The sequence below is a fragment of the Chenopodium album genome, chromosome 4, assembly GCF_948465745.1.
Source record: "Chenopodium album chromosome 4, dcCheAlbu1.1, whole genome shotgun sequence".
In the NCBI taxonomy this organism is placed as follows: domain Eukaryota; kingdom Viridiplantae; phylum Streptophyta; class Magnoliopsida; order Caryophyllales; family Amaranthaceae; genus Chenopodium; species Chenopodium album.
In genome coordinates this window covers 75,556,479-75,575,910 of record NC_137837.1, presented here as the reverse complement: position 1 = coordinate 75,575,910, position 19,432 = coordinate 75,556,479, and the positions used below count along the sequence as shown (strand labels likewise).

At 34.3% G+C, this 19,432-nt stretch overlaps 3 protein-coding genes across 3 annotated transcripts; all 3 read right to left on the bottom strand.

Moving 5' to 3' along the window:
* Positions 1-5,340: 5,340 nt before the first annotated feature.
* On the bottom strand, positions 5,341-10,543 carry LOC145628173 (uncharacterized). Its single transcript, XM_081680483.1, has 15 exons — positions 10,175-10,543; positions 9,879-10,082; positions 9,460-9,584; positions 9,227-9,362; positions 8,962-9,111; positions 8,798-8,860; positions 8,485-8,580; positions 8,342-8,401; positions 8,138-8,215; positions 7,846-7,899; positions 7,482-7,583; positions 6,792-7,397; positions 6,592-6,663; positions 5,773-5,880; positions 5,341-5,630 (listed from the first exon to the last, which is right to left on the bottom strand). Exons 1-15 carry the CDS (start codon positions 10,541-10,543, stop codon positions 5,481-5,483), a joined length of 2,373 nt encoding a protein of 790 aa, XP_081536609.1. The 3' UTR covers positions 5,341-5,480.
* A 2,215-nt stretch (positions 10,544-12,758) lies between these two features.
* On the bottom strand, positions 12,759-15,870 carry LOC145627300 (uncharacterized). Its single transcript, XM_081679693.1, has 4 exons — positions 15,692-15,870; positions 13,639-13,991; positions 13,417-13,485; positions 12,759-13,028 (listed from the first exon to the last, which is right to left on the bottom strand). Exons 1-4 carry the CDS (start codon positions 15,867-15,869, stop codon positions 12,975-12,977), a joined length of 654 nt encoding a protein of 217 aa, XP_081535819.1. The 5' UTR covers position 15,870; the 3' UTR covers positions 12,759-12,974.
* Positions 15,871-15,962: 92 nt separating this feature from the next.
* Positions 15,963-16,931, bottom strand: LOC145628172 (putative F-box/kelch-repeat protein At1g15680). The gene has a single exon (XM_081680482.1). It carries the CDS (start codon positions 16,929-16,931, stop codon positions 15,963-15,965), a length of 969 nt encoding a protein of 322 aa, XP_081536608.1.
* Between the last annotated feature and the right edge of the window lie 2,501 nt (positions 16,932-19,432).

Sequence of the window (19,432 nt, the reverse complement as noted above, 5' to 3'; positions counted from 1 at the left end):
TCGTCTGACACTAGGGATTGGGATTATATTCCGGTCAAATGTTTATTAAAAAGTCAGGTGTGTTGCTGGCATTTATATTATAACTATAATGGTTGTAATGACTTACAAAACAAATATAATTTAAGGAAAAACAACAATATATTTTCTATGAAAATAATTATGAGTACAATTTTGTTTTGCAAATTGTTACTCAAGTTGTATATATATATATTCATATTATTAATATGGTAACTCTAATATATATACTAAATTTAAACTTATGCAATCCATCGGTATTATTGTTGAAATAAATTCAATTAAAAGAATAATATTAAAATTATTTATACATTAACAAATTAAGTGATATTATTCATAACATAACAAATTACATGTAACTACGCAAATATTGTATCACACACGGTTAACTCATATATATAATTATGTCTATTAATACAATTTTTTATAATTTGCATATTATTATTCTCATATTAAATAATTTAATAATAAAAAAAATTTATTTTTTCATTTTATAAATATTTTTAAAAATAATTTATACTTGAAATCGGGTATTTTGACTCGTTGTTTCTCAAAATAATTATTTGATCAAGACGTGTACTAATAAGTTAACCTTTTTTTTTTTATGAGATTAGAAAAATGTCTCTAAAATGACTTTCCTCCTAAATGTGCAATATATAAACATGATAGTGCATATGGTTTTTGCTATAAATGTTTGAAATTAGGAAAATATAAAAGTAGTTGGATGATTTTGTTCTCTTATAAAACATATTTTATTTCAAAGTATGATTATTTCAACAAGATGTTACTAATTTACCATATTTATTGTATGAGACAAGAAAAGTGTATCAGAAAGTGAATTTCCTCCTAAAGATGCAACATAGTACATATGTAAGGATGGTGCATATGATTTTCGTTGGTGCTGTTTGACATTCGGAAAATATGCAAGTAGTTGAATGCTTTTGTTTCCTTGTAAGACATGTTCTACAACATTAAAACAAATTAGCTAATATGCCTGGTTCCTAAGTAAAAATATCAAGTTCAAAGTGTGCATTGAATCACCCAATATTTTATACGTTAATACGTTGTAGGTTTTATTGGCTAATTGTCTAATTTGGCATGAGTTTGTATATTGATGATTTGCTGGATTCATGCTTTTGTTATATAATATGCTTTCTAGCTAGAAAGGGCTCTAGAGTTCGTTATATTGACGGATCCCACAATCACGATTGATAATTTAGGCTAATATATATATGTTTGATCCTTGGCATTTGATAGTTTGTTTATGTTTTCTCTTATCAAAAACCTTAATATAGGTCATTATGGGATCAAATGAACAATTATGCAACATCTGTCATCTTTTAAACTACTATAATGCTGATAACCTTAATTTAAAATGTTGTTTAAATGATTGTGTCTTTTATGAATATTTCTCTTTACTTTCCAATTTGCCTAAGTCTATTTAGTATTTACTCATGTGTAAATTTGAGCAAAAAATTAATAAAGTTGCTGTCTTTAAGTTAAGTTAAGATAAAAGTTTCCTTAAAAAAGCTAAGATAAAAGCAACAAATTAATAGCTTGTAATTTTGTAAAATTTTAGAGTGGTTTTGAGCCTTAGAATTATGAGAAATCAATGTCTTGGTTCTCTAATTACTCTATTTTTATGCATTTTTTGTATATCTTATGCTTCACGAGGTTGTTAGTGTTTGGTGCATATTTAAGCATAAAGATGACACTTTGAAGCTTTTGGATTAAGAAGCAAAGAAATTGGAGGCAAGAAGAAGAAAGAAGGGAGATATGGAATAATGATACAATAAAGAATGAAAGAAACAGGGAAAAATGTCTAATAGTTAAATAAGAGGATTTGGAAGGGTTTTGGAAGGATTTTTTCACTAAGGTCAACTTCAAATGACCATAAATTTTTTTCTGCGTACTCAATATTTTGAAGTGATTCAAATTGGATATTAAAGTGCATCTCAAGTGCTTTCCAATGATTGATCACATGATTTATTTCGATAAGTAATGAAGAAGTTATGACCTTCCGAAACAAAGCTATTTCGCCATAAAAGGATGCATGTTCGTGCCAAAAAGTGGCACGCCCGTGCAAAGACCTGCACATCTGTGACAAGTGATGCACGTCCACGCAAGGTCATGCAGTAGCTACTGCACTTATTTTATCAAGTCTGCACACCCGTGCATCCTTTGGCACGTCTGTGTCAACCTGTAGACTGGTCGTTTCCTCGTTTTCTCCGTCATTTTACTTGGGGGCCATATAATACCCCCTTGACTTCATTTGTTGGGGCGATCTTCTTCTCTCTTAGTCTTCTAAGGCCCTTTCTCTTAGTTCACAATGTAGATTTTTAATTAATTAGTTATTTAGCTCAAAAAATCTCAAACTCAAGCATTGTAGAAGATAATTTCAAGCTTTATTCTCTTAATTTCAACATTTATCTTCAACTTAATTTGAAGCTTCAAGTAGTAATTTCTTGGAAATTTTGACATTTGCTACCACTAAAAACACCATGTTTCACATTTGCTACCTGTTTAATTTTTTTTTTTACTTTACTACCACCTAAATCACACTTTGTTAAATATAACTACCACTTAACGGAATCTGTTAAGATTCCGTTAAGTGGGGCCCAATATTTCATTAAATAATAATTTAATTTATTAAAAAAAAAAAGCTTAAAAAACAAAAATTCCCAGCCACCTTCCCCTTCCGTCAGCCACCTTCCCCCCCCCCCCCCCTTGCCGTTGAAACCGAGTTGACCCGTCAACTCGGCAACCTAAACCTCCATATGCCGAGCCCAACAACTTCCATGGCACCAAGAACCACAGTATCCTTGCCATCATCGCCGTCGGCTTTTTCGTATCTTCCGCCATATTCACATTCTTGTACCGCTGTATCAACCGTCCTTCTCTTCCTCCTTCATTTGTGCATCAACGAGGTCTTGTCAAAGAAAATGTCACTTTCCAGAAGCTTCTCATTGTATAATTTTGTTGATGTATTATTTGATTTTTGATTTTTTCATTAAAATTGCTTTTTCAAAAATTGCTTTTTCGGAAATTAGAGTTTGTGGGTGACGATATAATCGATTGTCATACCTCTGAAGTTGGTTTCCAATGTTGAAAATACCCTAACTCCTAAAATGGTGTGGGGGTTGCCGGAGAAGTGGTGGAGCTACCAGGAAGAGGTGGGGGATTTTAGGGGGGAGGAGGAACAATTTGGGGGTTTTAGGGGTAGATGATGGATTTTTCTAGGGTTTTGTGGGAAGGAAAGGGGCTTCGGGTAGGGGCGGAGGAGCCGGTCGACGGCGAGGGGAATGGGCTGGCCGGCAAGGGGAGGGGTGGCAGTGATGTTTAAGACTTCGGGGCAGCGTTGATGGGGGGAAGGGAGGTGGATGAAGGTGGCAGTGAGGTGGCTGGGGATGGAGGGGTGGCTGAACGGTGGAGTGGACCCCATTGTCAAAAACGGTAACAGAATAAGGCATGTGGTAGTGATTTTAACAAACTCTGATTTAGGTGGTAGTAAAGTAAAAAAAAAAAAATTAAACAGGTAGCAAATGTGAAACATGGTGTTTTTAGTGGTAGTAAATGTCAAAATTTCCTAATTTCTTCCTCTTTTCTTAATTTTTTGCTTTTATATGGTTTTGTTGATCTTCATTTTCTCTTAATCCTTGTTAATGTTCTTGCATGTTCAATGTTAGAATGTTACACGTATCCATGATTTGTGAGTAATTACTTAGCTAGGGGTTGATTAATTTAGATTTATACATGTTGTTCTACTTTGGGTTGATAGTTGTTTGTGCTTGAATTGATTGTTGCATGTATATTTTGGTGGCCACTTTGTGCTCATGTGTTCATTCCCTCATTCACATTGAAATATAGAGTTTAATAGTAAGTTCCTTCTTGTGCAATTGGATTATTATGCCTCTTTCATGACTATGGATTAGTGTGATAATTTAGGTGAGAAATCCCAATTATTTGTGCTTCATGCTATCTTGGGGCTAGCGATCGAAAGACAAACTCGAGTTAGTGTTATGGCTTTAAAAGAAGGCAACATTGAGTTCCGATCCCATTCTATCATCCAAGTACAATCCATGTTTCATTCATTTTATCGGTTCATTGGTTTGGTATGTGTTGAATCCCATTTATCCCCAGCACTTCTTTCCCTTGTCATTTCTTTAGTCTAAACTAGTTAGTCCATAAAATTCCAATCCTTGATTCGGTCTAACTTATTATAATTAACACTTGTCGGTGATTCCCTTTAGTCCCTATGGAAGAATGACCCTTACTTACCATTATTCTTAGGTTAGTGGTTAGTTAGCTACTTTGACTTTAGGGTGTTTGCCCAACGACCAAATATCCCTTCTGTCATAAATAAAGCTTGAGTCTTGATATTGTGGGAAATCCCAATATTGATTTTCTATTTCTGTAAATGTACACCTATTTAACCTGTAAATAACAAATTTTCACGATATATATTTGAAATATTCACACCCCTGCTTTATTTAACCCCTATTTAACCCGAAATCGAGTGTACATACTACATACATGCTGCTTTATTTGATTAAGATATTTTATTATTGTACATACATGTGTAATAGACTAATAGTGCATATAAACTTAATTATGTGTACTCGTAATGCAATTAAATCCAGCTAAGCTTGGTGGAAATAGTGTACTATAATTGGTTTTTATTATTTTATTTTTTTTATGGAATTTGCTCTTGCAACCCCTTAGCAATTTAGCATAAATAAAATGAGTTAGGGCTTCCAAAGAGTTTCAAATTCCTTTTGATAGTCAAATTTAAGTAGGTCAAATTACTCCCGAGAGCATATAATTTAGGGACGGAGGGAGTAAAGTTTATTTAGAGTTAGTGAGGAAGCAGCAAATAAAAAATAAAAATAAAATTATCAAGTTCTATAAAAATGTTTAATATATTCAAAGTACTTATTAAGATGAATTAATTAAGGGTAATGTTATATGTAGCTCTAAGAGCTATATATATAAGCATCAAATATACTCTTGAAAATTGTATAAAATTATAAATTCATGACAAAAACACACGTAAATCATTGTTATTAGTGTTTATATTTTGATGATTTCTGAACTTTTTACAATTTTCAAGTGTTATTTAATGCTTATATATAGCCCTAAGGATTATGTATAACATTTTCCATTAATTAATGCATAATACAAAAATGATTATGAGAATAAGACTAACGGCGATCATATATATTATCTCTCACAGGTTTCAAAACTATAAAAGGTGTACTCCGTACATTTTAAATACCTGTATACTAAAAATAAAAATAAATGAGTTATACTATAGATCAGTTCCATGGTCATATATACAATTATCAAGTTCTATAAAATAAATACCTTTGCCATGTAGTCCTGTTATGGGTCATTGGTTCCTCGACCAAGGAGTCGTTCCTCAAGTTAGATGTCACAAATAAATGACTCATAATATAAAATATAAATCAGTTCCATGCCTTCTTCCCTCGAAACTGTTTACCAGAAGATATCTGTTTTCTCTTTTTCTCTTGTTTGGATCTTGCAATCTTGCCTCTCTTTGCAGCAATAGGCATAATCTTCTTATGATTCTTCTGTCGGTTGCTCGAACCACCCTTCTATTGACCGTAACAAAAGAATGTCAAAAAAAAAAAAAAAAAAAACAGCTCTATGGATGGCACATTAGGCCATTAATTTATAGGGTGTTAAGACTTCTGAAAATGACTTTAACAGCAAGAAGGATGGACTAGATAAACAAACCTTATTTTGTTTTACAGCAGCTCGTGATGTGTATTTGTTCCTGTCCTCTCTTCCTTCCCTCATCGTTTTCTCTTTTTCCTCTTTGGTCATCTTTCTTCTGATATTTGCCTGTAACCACATAACACAAACAAGATATTCACCATAAAGTCAGATAACAAGCCTTTTATTTTGCCACATCACTACGTGAAATTAAAGAGAAGAGGGGAGGATGGAAGAGGTGAACATAATCTATAACTATAACCTTTGTTCTATCCCTCTCAAAAAAATTTGTTGCTATCACTTTTTCCCAACAGAAATTCATCACATGTGACTGGATGCGCTAAGAAAGATGCAAGAACTAAAAAAATTATGAACACAAAGTATTTGTGGAAGGAAACAGCACAGTTTTTTTTTTTTTTGAAGTGCAATGTCTTTGTTGCAAGGTTTGGTAGATTCATATAATTTTGACTTGGTTCTGCTTACTCCTGATAATACACTTTACGCGGAAATATAAGTCCGCAGCATGTCAACATGTCAAATTTATCTTGTTAATTAGAGATTATTAAGCAATGAGAATTTGAAAGTCACATTCAAATTAACAAGAGAACTTCAATCATTCCTGAAGTAAAAACTTCTACATTAGCCCAAGACAACTTAAGCTTGAGAACAGCAGCTACATTCTGTCATGGAAATAGTGCAGATATTGTACAGAAGTAGTATATTAATCTACCAGACAATAGAGCATTTAACTCAACGTTTTCAAACTAAGAGTGTCGAACTTGAACATCCTCAAACAGACACAACACAACAAGGTTTAATGTATAGTTTGAGATAACTTACTTCAAGTTTAGCAGGATTAACTGGCTTGAGACTTAATTGGTCTGAAGACTTTCGCAATTCAGGCTGTGAACCCTGTATCAAAGCACATCATTTGCACCACAATGAACAATGCAATGAAAATACTATTGAACTGAAAGGTCATTTTTTTACATGATTAAAACTTGATATTTGGTGGAGAATGTACAGAACATGAACCTTACCAGCAATTTTTTAATTTTTTGGAATTCTTCGTTAGAATAGAAGTGATCATCTGCTTCGGACAAGTGCTCCGACTTAGGTACTGTCAATTTCTTCAGAGCTCTGAAATCAGACTCAGCAGCATCTAGTTGCTGGTCAAAATCAGCATATTTTCTCTTCCTGTCTCCAGAATCCTGTACATGACTAACATCAGATTCAATTAAACTACTAGATTCGCCTTCCATTTCCACATTATCTTCCTGAACCTCCTCACCAGCGGTAATCCTGTCATCACCCTCTACCTTGGACTCAACTTCAGCACAACATTCATTCACTGCACTATCCCCTAAGCACTTAAAAGACGTTACATCATCATCCTCTGCATCCTCATCACCAGCATCACTCTCTGCATCCTCATCACTAGCATCACCCTCTGCATCCTCACCGCCGTCATCATCATCATTCTCAACTTCGATACTGTCATAATCTTGATCATCATATTTTTTACCTAGCCGCAACAAATCAGCTCCAGGGACATCAGTTGCAACACTCGCCTCTCCATACTGTTTAGGTTTAGCATTTGTAGCAAACCGTCCACGGTATTTTTTGGGAAGTAGTGAGGGATTAACCTAGGTAAGACAACATTGATATACAAACTGATGTCAGGGGCGAAAAAATATGCTCATGGATAGAGGATACAAGGCAGTGGTTACCTCTTTGAACAATTTGTGAAGGGAGTGGGCAGCAAGTGAAATTGCCTTTACTTTTTCTTTTTCATATAGCACAAGTTCTTGTAGCAAATCATCATTCATCAACTAAATCACACAAATTAAGAAAATGTTGTTAGAAGATGGACTTATAAAAGCAACTGAGAGAAAATTCATCTTATTATGCGACTGTGAAACAACAATTTAGGAAACTAGCTACATACTGAACAAACATATGATACAAAGATCAATAGAGGATGCAAGAATCAATTCCACTCCTCCCATTAACCAACCAAACACACACGTATACAGATCGAGTTGCAATTTTACATCTCAACAAAGGCTTGAAATCAGAAGAGAGATTGAGTACCCGAGGCATGCGTAAACATATTTCTCTGACCACATTCAATCCTACAGCAAATGCCTGTCAAGTTTCGGTAAGCAAAACTTTAGTCATTTCACCAAATTAAACAACTAAACAAGAAACTGAAGATAGAACGACATTAGAGAGGCAAATATTAACATTCCAAGAGTAATAAATTGACTGCACAAATCAGTTCTCAGAACATAGAAACATAAAACCAATGTACACAACATTTCTCCATCGCTTGGAGTCAATGGTCTTTCTAGATTTACAGTAACATTTACCATACAATCAATACCTCTGGTTGCGACGAACTGTTGTGTACAAAGTTATTTACGATCTGAAGAAATAGGGGTTTGACATCATCATCTGGAACCTAATACAGCCAAAAAAAACAACAAACCCCAATCAATAGAAATATTGTAAATGACCAAGGTAAGTACATATACTGTAAAAAGTTGCTCCAGTAAAGAAAATAACTAAAAAGACAACGCAAACTGACATCAGTATGGAAGACTTCAACAGCAGCAGCAAGTAGTTTAGTAATCTCCTTCACATGGGGCTGCATGACAGCAGGGAGAAGCTGCAATTTAGATTACTATTATTGAAAAATTATGAAAGGCAACAATGAGATGGAACACAAACCATCATATACTTTCCAAGAAAACAATAAAACTTTGGCTTGATCAATCGGTGAAGCCCAATTGTCCGAGCAATCACTATAATTGTCATCATGTTAACCTGCATACCACAATAGCTTGTTAATCGATCAAGGTTATCTCGTACTTATAAAACACATAATTTCCCATGAGTAACCCCTGAATTAGCTCTGTTGAGCTTAATTAATCAGTTTTATACATAAAAGCCAAGCTCCTAACAATAAAGCAGAGTGGAGGGATTTTTTTTGATCGAGTTGAATCAATAATGATTCTCATCAGATGAAAGGCAAATCACTCACCTCAGAAAGTTGAACTCTTCTATTATCTCTATGAAGGTAAGAATACAGCTCATCCACAAATGCCTTTGAAAAAAAAAGTCGCAAAAAATTCATTAATAACTAAACAGCCATATAGCATAAATGACATATATACCAAATCATAAAGAAAGCAGCAGGATAGGTACATCTGCATCGTGCAAATCTGAAAGTGGCGAATAGTGATTTGAACCAGTTTTCTCTGAACTCAAGCGCTGCTGCCTTTTCATGCTACGAATCTCACGTTTCAACTTAGCCTTTTTTTTCTTTTTGCTTGATGTTGTGCCCTTATGGTGAGCCTAAAGTTATAACAATGTATTACGTTACTAATCATATCCAAACTAGAAATCAAACAATATACCTTAGTCTAATATTAACAATTCAAGTATAGCCAAATGTAGAAATTGAATAGACCTTATACACTTGCTCGCTATTGAGAACAACTTGTGTTTGTCGAGCACAGCCCTCATCTTCATTGGTTGAAGCATCAGTGTCGTCATCATCATCTTCAATAATCTGATAACTAAGAAGAAAGGAAAGAGCAGCTTGCCTGAATCCAGAATCATCAAAAACAAAATTCAGTCATCAGTTAGTCCATTTATGATTCATCTATACTTTAAGGTGATCGAGGTAGGTGTTGTAGATACCTTAATGTAGGATGATGACAAGCACGGCAAATTGCGTTTGAAATTAATTCATCAGACCATACATTCATCCGGTGTAGATTGCATAGCACGACAAGAGACCTCCTTGCTAATGCCTCCTCCCCACTCTGGTAACACCATAAGTTAGTTAATATCCACACTTTTCTAGGTACTATTAGAGGTGTTAATTCCAGTCGAGTCGATTTTAAATTTGAGTTATGCTATTTACACATTACTGTGTCATACAAATAAATATCAGAAATTGATTATTTTCAGGTCGAGTTCAGTCATGTCAATTTTTGACAGAAATTGATCATTTTCAGGTCAAGGTCGGTCGAAGTCAGTTTTTGACACGACAGCCGATGAAATTCTTTACAAGCACGAACGAATATATACCAACTAAATAGAGAATAGTTACAGACCAGTAGCATATGGAGAATAATGTTCTGCAAAGTCTTATTCCTAGCATGATTATTCTTGTGCTTCTTAATCGAAACAATGACATGTGAATACGCCAATTTCTTCAAATTCCTATCATTAAGAGCCTGAAGTTTCATAAACAATGCTAACAACGTCGTCTTTGTCTTCAAGTTACAGATTTCGAACTCCTTATCAATCGACACAACCTGCAAAACCATTAATTACATCGAACTCAAATTTCTGCATCAAAAATTACCAAATTTCGAATCTCAATAAATTCCAAAGTGAATTAATGTACGTTTTTATTAGTGAGAAGAATTAGTGATTGAGTGAGTTTGAAACGAAGTGATCTCAAAGAAGGCGACAGGATAACAGGAGTAACAACGCGATGAAGAAGATAAACGAGGCGGTCGGGGAAATCATAGAGATGTCGAGGATAAATAGGACACAATTGAGCAAGGAAAAAGGCTTTATCGGCGAGTTCTTTGTTGGCGGTGGAATCGTCGGAGACGGCGGTGAAGCCAAAATCGGATTGTTGCTCAAAAGGTGGAATGCTGTCCTTGAAATTTCGGTATAATAATTGTAATTCAAGTTCATAACTTTCTGGATCGTTCTTCATCTCTGGTCGGAGCTTTTGGAAGCTCCAACCACGACCAAGGGTAGTCATGGCTGACATTTGGTGTCGAAACCTAGAAGCAAACAAAGGAAGGGGTTTTATAATGACCTTAGGCCCAGTTCATTCAATAATATTCCATTAAGTAGATAAAAAGCAGTCTAATATAAACTATGGTTTGCCAAAAAAAATATACTCTATGGTTTGCCAAAAAATATACTCTATGGTTACAAAATTCTGATTTAAATACTCCCTTCGTTCCCTTTTGTTCTTGACGCTTGGGATTATACGCGGTTATTATAAAATGTGTAAAATTGATGGAAATTGACATAAATTCAATCATTAAAAGTACAATTTTAGTTAAAAAGGAATATTAAACATAGTGGCGGGGCGGGCCAAGGTCCCCAAAAAACAAGGGCCCTAAAAAAATTATATATATATATACTAACACTAGTTGGATTAGTGGTTATGTTATATTTATGATAATCTCAAGATTAGGTTTTTTTTTTTTTTTTTTTTTTTTGACGGGCTCAAGACTAGATTTCAAAACCCACTATTGTAGGCATTTTTAGCCCCTCACATGAAAAGTGGACAACAATTGAGTATTTAAAGGGAGGTGTTAAAGACCGCCAACAATTTTTATCAACACCGCCAACATTTTAGATGAATGGACACCAATACCCTTACTACACCTCCCAATTTTCTTCCTCTTTATTTTTTTTCTATCTCATCACCCACAAGGCCACAACCACCACTTCTCTCATTGTGCTTTCTCTCTCGTCACCATTTCCCAACCACCATACCACCACAACAGTGGTTGTACGTCGAAGGTGAACGGCAACTACACATTGGAGGTGGAAGGGCAGCAATGACGACTGTCGATTGGTCGAAGATGACGAGCTGGTATTGCGGTGGTCATCAAAACCAGTTCATCTTCTTTTTTTTTTTTATAACCTCCGGCGCTCACTATCGGCGCTCAAAACCGGTTGACTCTGCCGATAACCGGCGCTCAAAACCGGTGGTTACCCAGGCCAATCAGTTTTTGGCGCCGATAGTTGGCCACGGTCGACCGGTTTTGGGCACCGGTCGACAGTAAATCACAAAAATGCTGCTTGATTTTTATTTATTTTTTAAATTAAAATTAAAATTATTCATTTGAGTTAAAGTAGCAGTGTAGTACAGGATTTTCGATTAGTTGTTATTATGATTTTATTATTAGTATTTGTTTGTTTGTCAAAAAAAGTACTCCATTTGTAATTGCGTGGCTAGTGGCATGGGTGGTGATGGCTTATGTGGTGGTTGAAGGTTGGGTTTGTCCCATAGGAGAGAGAAAGTTATGTGAGGATGAGTAAGGGTAAGGGTAATTTTGTCCTTTAATCACTTTTGTTGGCGGTGTTGATAAAAAACGTTGGCGGTATTTAGCGATTCACTATTTGAATTGTAAAGCTAGAGTAATTTGTCTAAAATCAATGATTTTATAATGACTTTAAATTTTGATTATAATATGTAGTGCATATTTTTTTGTTCCCTTTTCATATATTCTATTCTGAGCAATTTTTTTTTTAACATTCTCTTTTATAAAGAGACTATACATAATACTACAACCATATGTATCCTTTTTTTTCATTAAAATGGGGATTTTTTGCTTTAAAAAAAAAAAGGGGGATTTAGGGTTTTAGAAGTCTAGTGAATAGGACCTTAATTTATTGGTTACATGAGGCTATGTATCACCCCTCATCATATTAGAAATAGAATAAACTCGATTAATAGTTTTGTTAATGCCACACACTATACATTATTTAATTTACTACCTCCGTTAATTATTATGTGCAACAAAGGGGTATTAATTGTGAGACATAAAAAATTCCTTTGTTGCACATAATAATTAACGGAGGTAGTATTAGAATTTATACCTTAGGCAACTAGATTTATGAAATAAATAAATAAATAAATTTTAAACTCAGTAGACCGCTAATGTGGTTACGGTGAAATAATGTTTGAATATGTTACTCTTATTTATACAAATTGTTATTTTGATATACAATTGTTAGCATAAGTTTTTTTTTTTTTTTTCAAAATTGAAATTTTATTACTTGTACAAATGATTTGTAAACCGTACATGACACAGGCACTATACAAGTAAGATAGCATAACTTAGTTTTTTTTTTTTTTTTTTTTTTGGACAAAAGCATAATTTAGTTAAACAAAACACCTTCATAGTTCCTGTATGAAATATAGTAAAGTAAAAGGCATTCATGTACAGATTTAGCACAGGATATTTTCTGTCAGGTTGTTTCACCGCACCCTCAAAACATTGTCAACCTTCACAGTTTACTCTTTACACAACATTTAATATCTAGAAATACGTACTTGTTTATCTTCTTCAGGTTTAGTTTCATGGAATGTCTTACAGGAGATAACAAAGGCCCCAACACGTTCAACAACTTCGATTACAAATTACATCTGTGCCAATACAGTGCCATCCTTACACATCCTCTGCCGAACCTTCATGAACAAATACACTTTCCGAGCCATTTTCCTGGTGTTATACAAGAATAGAAACATAGCAAATTAGGATATGTCTCGATAAACTTTTCACACCTTTATGACATTATTGTTAAACAAAGGATAATATCAAACATAATTGGTGGTAACAAAGAGTAAATTAGTGATAGTGATTCAACAATATAGCTTTTGCTCAATGAACAAAGTCAACCAATTTTCTTCTTTTAATCCATCTTATATTCATGACTAAGTCTTGTGTATATGTCAAGCACCATAACTTACTCTTATTAATATTATTTAATAAGAACATCTCTATATTTTTAAGGAATTATTGACTTTCTCAATCAGTAATTTTTCTGTATACTATTGCTTATGGAACAACTTTTAAATCAGCCATAGCTAGTTACTTTTGTAGGTAATACCTGCGCGGTAGATGAATCATTCTGAGCAGGTGGATCTGTTGGCACAGGTGCAGTTGCGGTTGTTTTGACCTGTAAATATTATCCAAATCGAGAGAAAATCTACCAAATTAACTCTTCACATCAACAGTTATAAATTTCATAAATGATTTATGGTTTAAAGCAATAACAACTCTGATTTAAAAGCATTAAAAGACGATAAATGTTTTGAACTATAGTTGTCACCTTGTCAATCAACGTCTTCACTTCAGCATACAGTTTCTTCATTTCTTGGTCATTAGGCTTCAACTTCAAGGCAAATTCCAAATCTTCGACATAACCTGTAAGATCACCAAGTTCTTTTCTGGCTACTGCTCGCCGTCCATATGCTTTGAAGTACTCGCCATCTAGCTTCAAGGCCTCAGTACAATCAGCTTCTGCCTCATGGTATCTATGAACCTTGATATTAGCCATAGCCCTATTTGCATAGGCAAGGACGTTATCTGCCAGAGCAATGCTTCTTGTATAATAATTTATCGCTTCATTGAAGTTCTTGGCCTTAAAATATTTATTGCCCTGCTCTTTCAGAAAAGTAGCCTCTGCAGAGAAAGTGTGGTACACAAAGGTTTCACTGTAAAAATGGAGGGGTAACCAAGAGCAAGAAAAAAGCAACAAAAGAGCCTCGTATATTGAAATGATTCAACACATGCATGGTGCAAGTGCAACGGATGTGAGTTGGATAAAACTCAAGTTTACACAGTTCTTCGTAAGATGAGAGTGGTGTAAGAGATTCAAAGAGGCTAATCCTCAGTTTCAATTCGTACAAACTTGAGCATTTTACATTTTTACCCCTCTTATTACATAGCATCTTGTAATACACCATAAAACATGAGTGAAAGAGATACACATGAGGGCGAAACATGTAATTTAAATCAAGTTCTAATCAGAGACATCATTATCTAAAAACCAATGCTACAAAAATCTATTGATCAAAGCAAAACAAAATAAACTAACACAATCAAAAGGGGTTATATTTGGATTTGGAAGGGTGGGAGCAGAGATATTAGTGTAAACCTTGCCTTGATGGATACTAATTATAAACCCAAGCAGTCATTAGTTCATTACAATAGCCATATGAATAGCAAAAAAGAGCTGCAATATATACATGATGAGGAGAGTCTAATCACGTTTATTTGACCATAAACAAAAAAATTCTTAATGTTCCAATGAAAGTTACCACACCAACAAGAAACTGCTTCAAAAGTATACTTGTATTATTCAACTCGCACAGGTGAGAATAACAGAACTAAAAAACTTCAAAAGGAGAGATTAAAGATTTTAGAATCATGACTTCAAACAGTATAAAATTATCTCTTGAAGCAATCATCCAAACTTCCTGAAATGCAGTGTTTCAAATCTGAGAATAAACTCTAACCCTTACATATATATAAGTTACCACAACTCTGTTGTTTGAACTGCTGCTTCAGGAAACATCATAACCAACTCTAGTTACAGCTAGGAAATTAGGAAGAAAAAAGTGCCAGCTACTGTCTTAGATAACCATAAACTACACCTTCAAAAAATGAAGCTATTAAACAGCACCACTCAGTTTTAGAAAATTCTGTTGTTAATTAAATGCAGCTACTATTAAAATGGCTCAATGAACTGGCTTTTAGTTCTGCATAGCATTTTGAGTAAAATTTTCTAAGAGCCTAGTTATTCCTAGTAGAACCACCCAGCACATGAACCTTAAACTCTAGCGCCACACATGTCACATTAATATACTCAGATCGTCCCTCTCCCATAGGCCATAGTTAAGCATGTAACACCAAGATCCTATACGATAGTTGGACTTTCACACTCTACTAAATCTTAGCAAGGATATAATGAAAGCCAATTAAAACCTTTATCTATATTAGAAAGTATGACAACGTTTTCCCAGAACCAAAAATATACATGTGTAACACATTAACCATTTAATTAAGCATAAACTTGATCACATCCCAATCATACAATTGTAGAATGGCTCTGCAGTGTACTAAGGCTAAGACAAAATGATATTGGCCAACTCAATGGCAAAGATTGTATAATTCTCAAGTAATTGAATCAAGCTATAAGTAATTATACTTATACCCCTAATTATTTCCAAACAACATAACAATATCATAGATAATCCATATCAGATATAACATAGACAAATCAAAATGAATCAAATGGCATGCCTATGAACATTACAGCATCTTATAATTATGATAATATTGTAATAACAATACATGTAGTTAACGGTTAAATCACTTACTCAAGCTCGGAGAAAACGATAATGGAAAACTCGGCAGCTTAACTATGATGAAATAGATGTATTTACTCAAGCCAGAGTAACCACTACTACAACTCTCCACCTTCTTGGTACCAAAATTCAAGGAAAAAAGACGATCTCCCACCATGAAGTAAGCAATATCAGCCTCAAAAGGGTGCATCCGATAGGGGTTTGGCACTACTTTTTCAAGTCCATAAGCCAAATAACTCTCATCTGACCAAACATCCTTTAAAGAGAGCTTATGCACCAAGTTTCATTCTCCACCTTCATAGTCCTGTAACCTCCACAAACTAAGCTCTTTCTTTTTCTTCTTTGATAACTCTATAAATTGAATATGCCCACCACCAACATCGACTAACCGGTCATCACCCTCTGAACCTCTAGACTCTCCAGGAAAGGCGATAAATCGACAATGCACCTCCTTCTGTCCACTGAATGGTTCATCCCAAACTATGATCCCAAGTCTCGGATCAACCCAAACTAAATGCCCATCAAATTCAACTGTTCCATCACCACTCCACATATGCATACCAAGCATATAATTAGCAGAAATTTGTTCCCATTTACCAGTTTCAGACGAAAAACACATTATACTAGCAATCTTAGACCCAATAATCGGCTGATACTCAGCAATTATAAACCTCTCTAAAACCCCAGATAAATTAACCTGTGTAATAAACCCAACAGAAGACTGATTGTTTATGAAATGAGGCGGTTTCGGAATCGAAACCCATTCACGAGTAATCGGATTAACCACAAACAAACTGTCTTCTTCACTAATCCAAGAGAAAGAAGTTGCAGTTTTCTCCTTAAATGGGTCCCTCTCAATCTTGATAGAAAATAGGATAAACCCATTACTAGAAGCTAACAAAGTTGCAGGAAATTCATCACCCTCGATAACAATCTCAGTTGATTTATCAACTATTTTATGAGGATTAACAGAGAAAATACTCACATTTGGGGGTTTCTGCCATTGAAGGGTGAATTCAGAAGCAGCTAACTCGGGTTCTGACTCGGGGTTAAATGGGATGAATCGGTCGAAGATTGCCCATGAAAGAGAAGACTTGGAAATGTAGGAGGAGATGAAATGTGGGTTGCAGATCATCGAATACCAGCCTTTCGAAACGGATTTGAAACGGCAGATGGATTTGGCGGGTAAACGGGTCAGAATTTCAGAGATTATTTGATCTGGGAATATACCCGAATCAAAAAGATCCGACATTTTTCAGGGTGAATATTTCTGGGAAGTTGGGGTTTTTGAATTTTGGATAGAGGAATCACTCGAACAGTAATATTTGGGATTTGGGAGAGGAAAAATGAAGGTTTATATATCTAGGGTTTTGTTCTAAAGTGGATGAGGAGGTTAAAAACATAGGGCTTTGGATGGGCTGACATGACTATTTTATCGAGTCCAAATAGACTTAGGTCCGTTTTGTTCACCTTATTTTTTATTTTTATAAAAGAGAAAAAAAGTTTGAAGGTTAAAAAATTCACACTAGCTACTACGCCTACAGGCTACTAGTATAAAATAAGGTCTGGAAGAATAAATTTAGATAAGTGTTACATTAATTTACGACTACAATTACAAGTTGTAATAAAATATACAACACTCCATAATAAGTTCAAAGAGATAAAATCATATGCATAAATTAAACCTTTAATGTGCATAACTTTCCTTACCGTATGACGACTGTGACCTAGAGTCGATCTAGACACACTCAGGATTACTTGGAGACAACCAAAGAATTATCTATATCCTTTTTTTTTTTAGGAAAAAATATTATTATCATGTAATATATACTACATGTTTATAAAAATGAATAAAAACTTTATAACGAAAAGTTGCTTTAAAAAAATTATAAAAAAAAAATAAATAAATAAATAAAAAATAAAAAAAAATTAACTAAAATCAAATTGTAGATTTATTAGTATATATATACTCCATATTTAGTTTTCATTCTTAAGAATCTACTACTACGAATATAAAGTAGATAATTGCATCAAAAAACATACGAAGTATAATTAAAGTGGATAAACCCTTTTAAATTTAGAGTATGTAAATTAATCTCATTAACTCGATAGTTTCCGTAATGTGTCGTATGGAGAACAAGAATAAGAGATGTGCCAAGTTAATTCCCCAAATTTTTGTTGATTTGGGGGTATAATCCTCTTTTCAATTAGTACATGCGTTTTTTCATGTATTAATTGAGGGGTACATGTGTAATTTCCTCACCAAACAGTAAATGCAAGTTGCAAACAGTAATTGAACAGCTCACCAAAAGTACTGAATAAATGACCATGTTTTTTCAATATATTTACAGAAATGCTACCAGATTAAATAAAAATCGTTTATATGGCAGATAAACTAAGCTATGTATGTTCTTTTATATGGCAGACAAAAAATCGTTTATATGCGAGCTTAAATTGTTGTTCTTTTCAAAGCAAAGACAAAATCGTTCTTTATTTTCAATATTAGAAAACTAAAAAAAAAGGCTCTCTCATCCACAAAATTCAAGGGTTGAACGAATTGAAGTTCGATAAGTATTGAAGAAAAACAAACAATAGTAGATAGTGTTGAAACCCATTGTAGCCCACTTATGAGTGTCCCACATTGGAGAAAGAAAAGAGATGGTTTCACTTTGAGAAAATTGTGAAAAATGACCTTTTAAGTGGTCGACTTTTTGAAAAATGACCTTTTAAGTGATAACTTGTGAAAAAGGACCTTTTAAGTTGTATTTTGTTTGTATGGGGTACTAGGGTGAACTTGCATGGTGTTCAATGCCGGAGCTTCGGGTTGACTATCTCGTATTAGTCACGTGTCTCTTTTTAAAATAAAAAAATAATTATTTTCCCCAAATTTCCCTCATTTCTCGACCTAACTCCTTCATATAGTATTCTCACGGAGGTCGGGAAAGGGGAGAAAATTTGGGGAATTTAAAAAAAAAAAAATTTAAATAAGTCACATGACTAACATGTGATAGTTAACGCTGGAGCTTCGACGTTGACCACCTCGCAAACTCACTCAAATACCCCGTACAAACAAAATACAACTTAAAAGGTCTTTTTTCACAAGTTTTCACTTAAAAGGTCCTTTCTCAAAAAGTCGACCATTTAAAAGGTCCTTTTTCACAATTTTCTCTTTCACTTTATAAGATAGAGGAGTACCTCCTACTATTGCCAATTAGTTTTAGTATGGAAGCTCCAAAGCCTTGTTTGTGGACCTAACTCTCCTCCTCCTGTTCGGGTTGCCCAGGCTCATTTCACATTGTCTCGAAATTTTAACAGATAGGTTCCAATTATCTTTGTATTTTAATTCCTTGTAGCCATGATTTGAATAATAATCGTACCATGTGTTCATCCTTCAAGAAACTCGAAGTTAGCCTTAATTTCGATTATTACGAGACCTTAGTTTATTACCATATGAACGGTCGAATGAAGATTAGTGAGAAAACGACGTACACCAACAAAGGATGGTATCTCTATTAACCCATTTTGCCTTTTGTGTAGGAAAATTCTCAATAATTTATGAGAAGGTTTTGTGTCAGTTCGGGCTGACAAAATATTTCGTCAGTCCGGACTGACAAAATGCACATTTTTAATATCCTCAATTGGCGAGATGATATCCTCTATTGGCTGGATGATATCCTCTACTAACTAGATGATATCCTTTATTGGCTGGATGATATTTCCACTGGCTAAATGCTATCCTCTATTAGCTAGATG

Coding starts and splice junctions, on each gene's coding strand:
- LOC145628173 (XM_081680483.1), bottom strand. CDS start 10,543: ATGACTACCCTTGGTCGTGGTTGGAGCTTCCAAAAGCTCCGACCAGAG. Junction 8,861..8,961: donor CAGATTTGCACGATGCAGAT/GTACCTATCCTG, acceptor TTTTTTTCAAAG/GCATTTGTGGATGAGCTGTA. Junction 8,402..8,484: donor TTCTTGGAAAGTATATGATG/GTTTGTGTTCCA, acceptor GCTGTCATGCAG/CCCCATGTGAAGGAGATTAC.
- LOC145628172 (XM_081680482.1), bottom strand. CDS start 16,931: ATGTCGGATCTTTTTGATTCGGGTATATTCCCAGATCAAATAATCTCT.
- LOC145627300 (XM_081679693.1), bottom strand. CDS start 15,869: ATGCACCCTTTTGAGGCTGATATTGCTTACTTCATGGTGGGAGATCGT. Junction 13,992..15,691: donor ATCGTTTTCTCCGAGCTTGA/GTAAGTGATTTA, acceptor CTTTCTCTGCAG/AGGCTACTTTTCTGAAAGAG. Junction 13,029..13,416: donor ATGATTCATCTACCGCGCAG/GTATTACCTACA, acceptor GTATAACACCAG/GAAAATGGCTCGGAAAGTGT.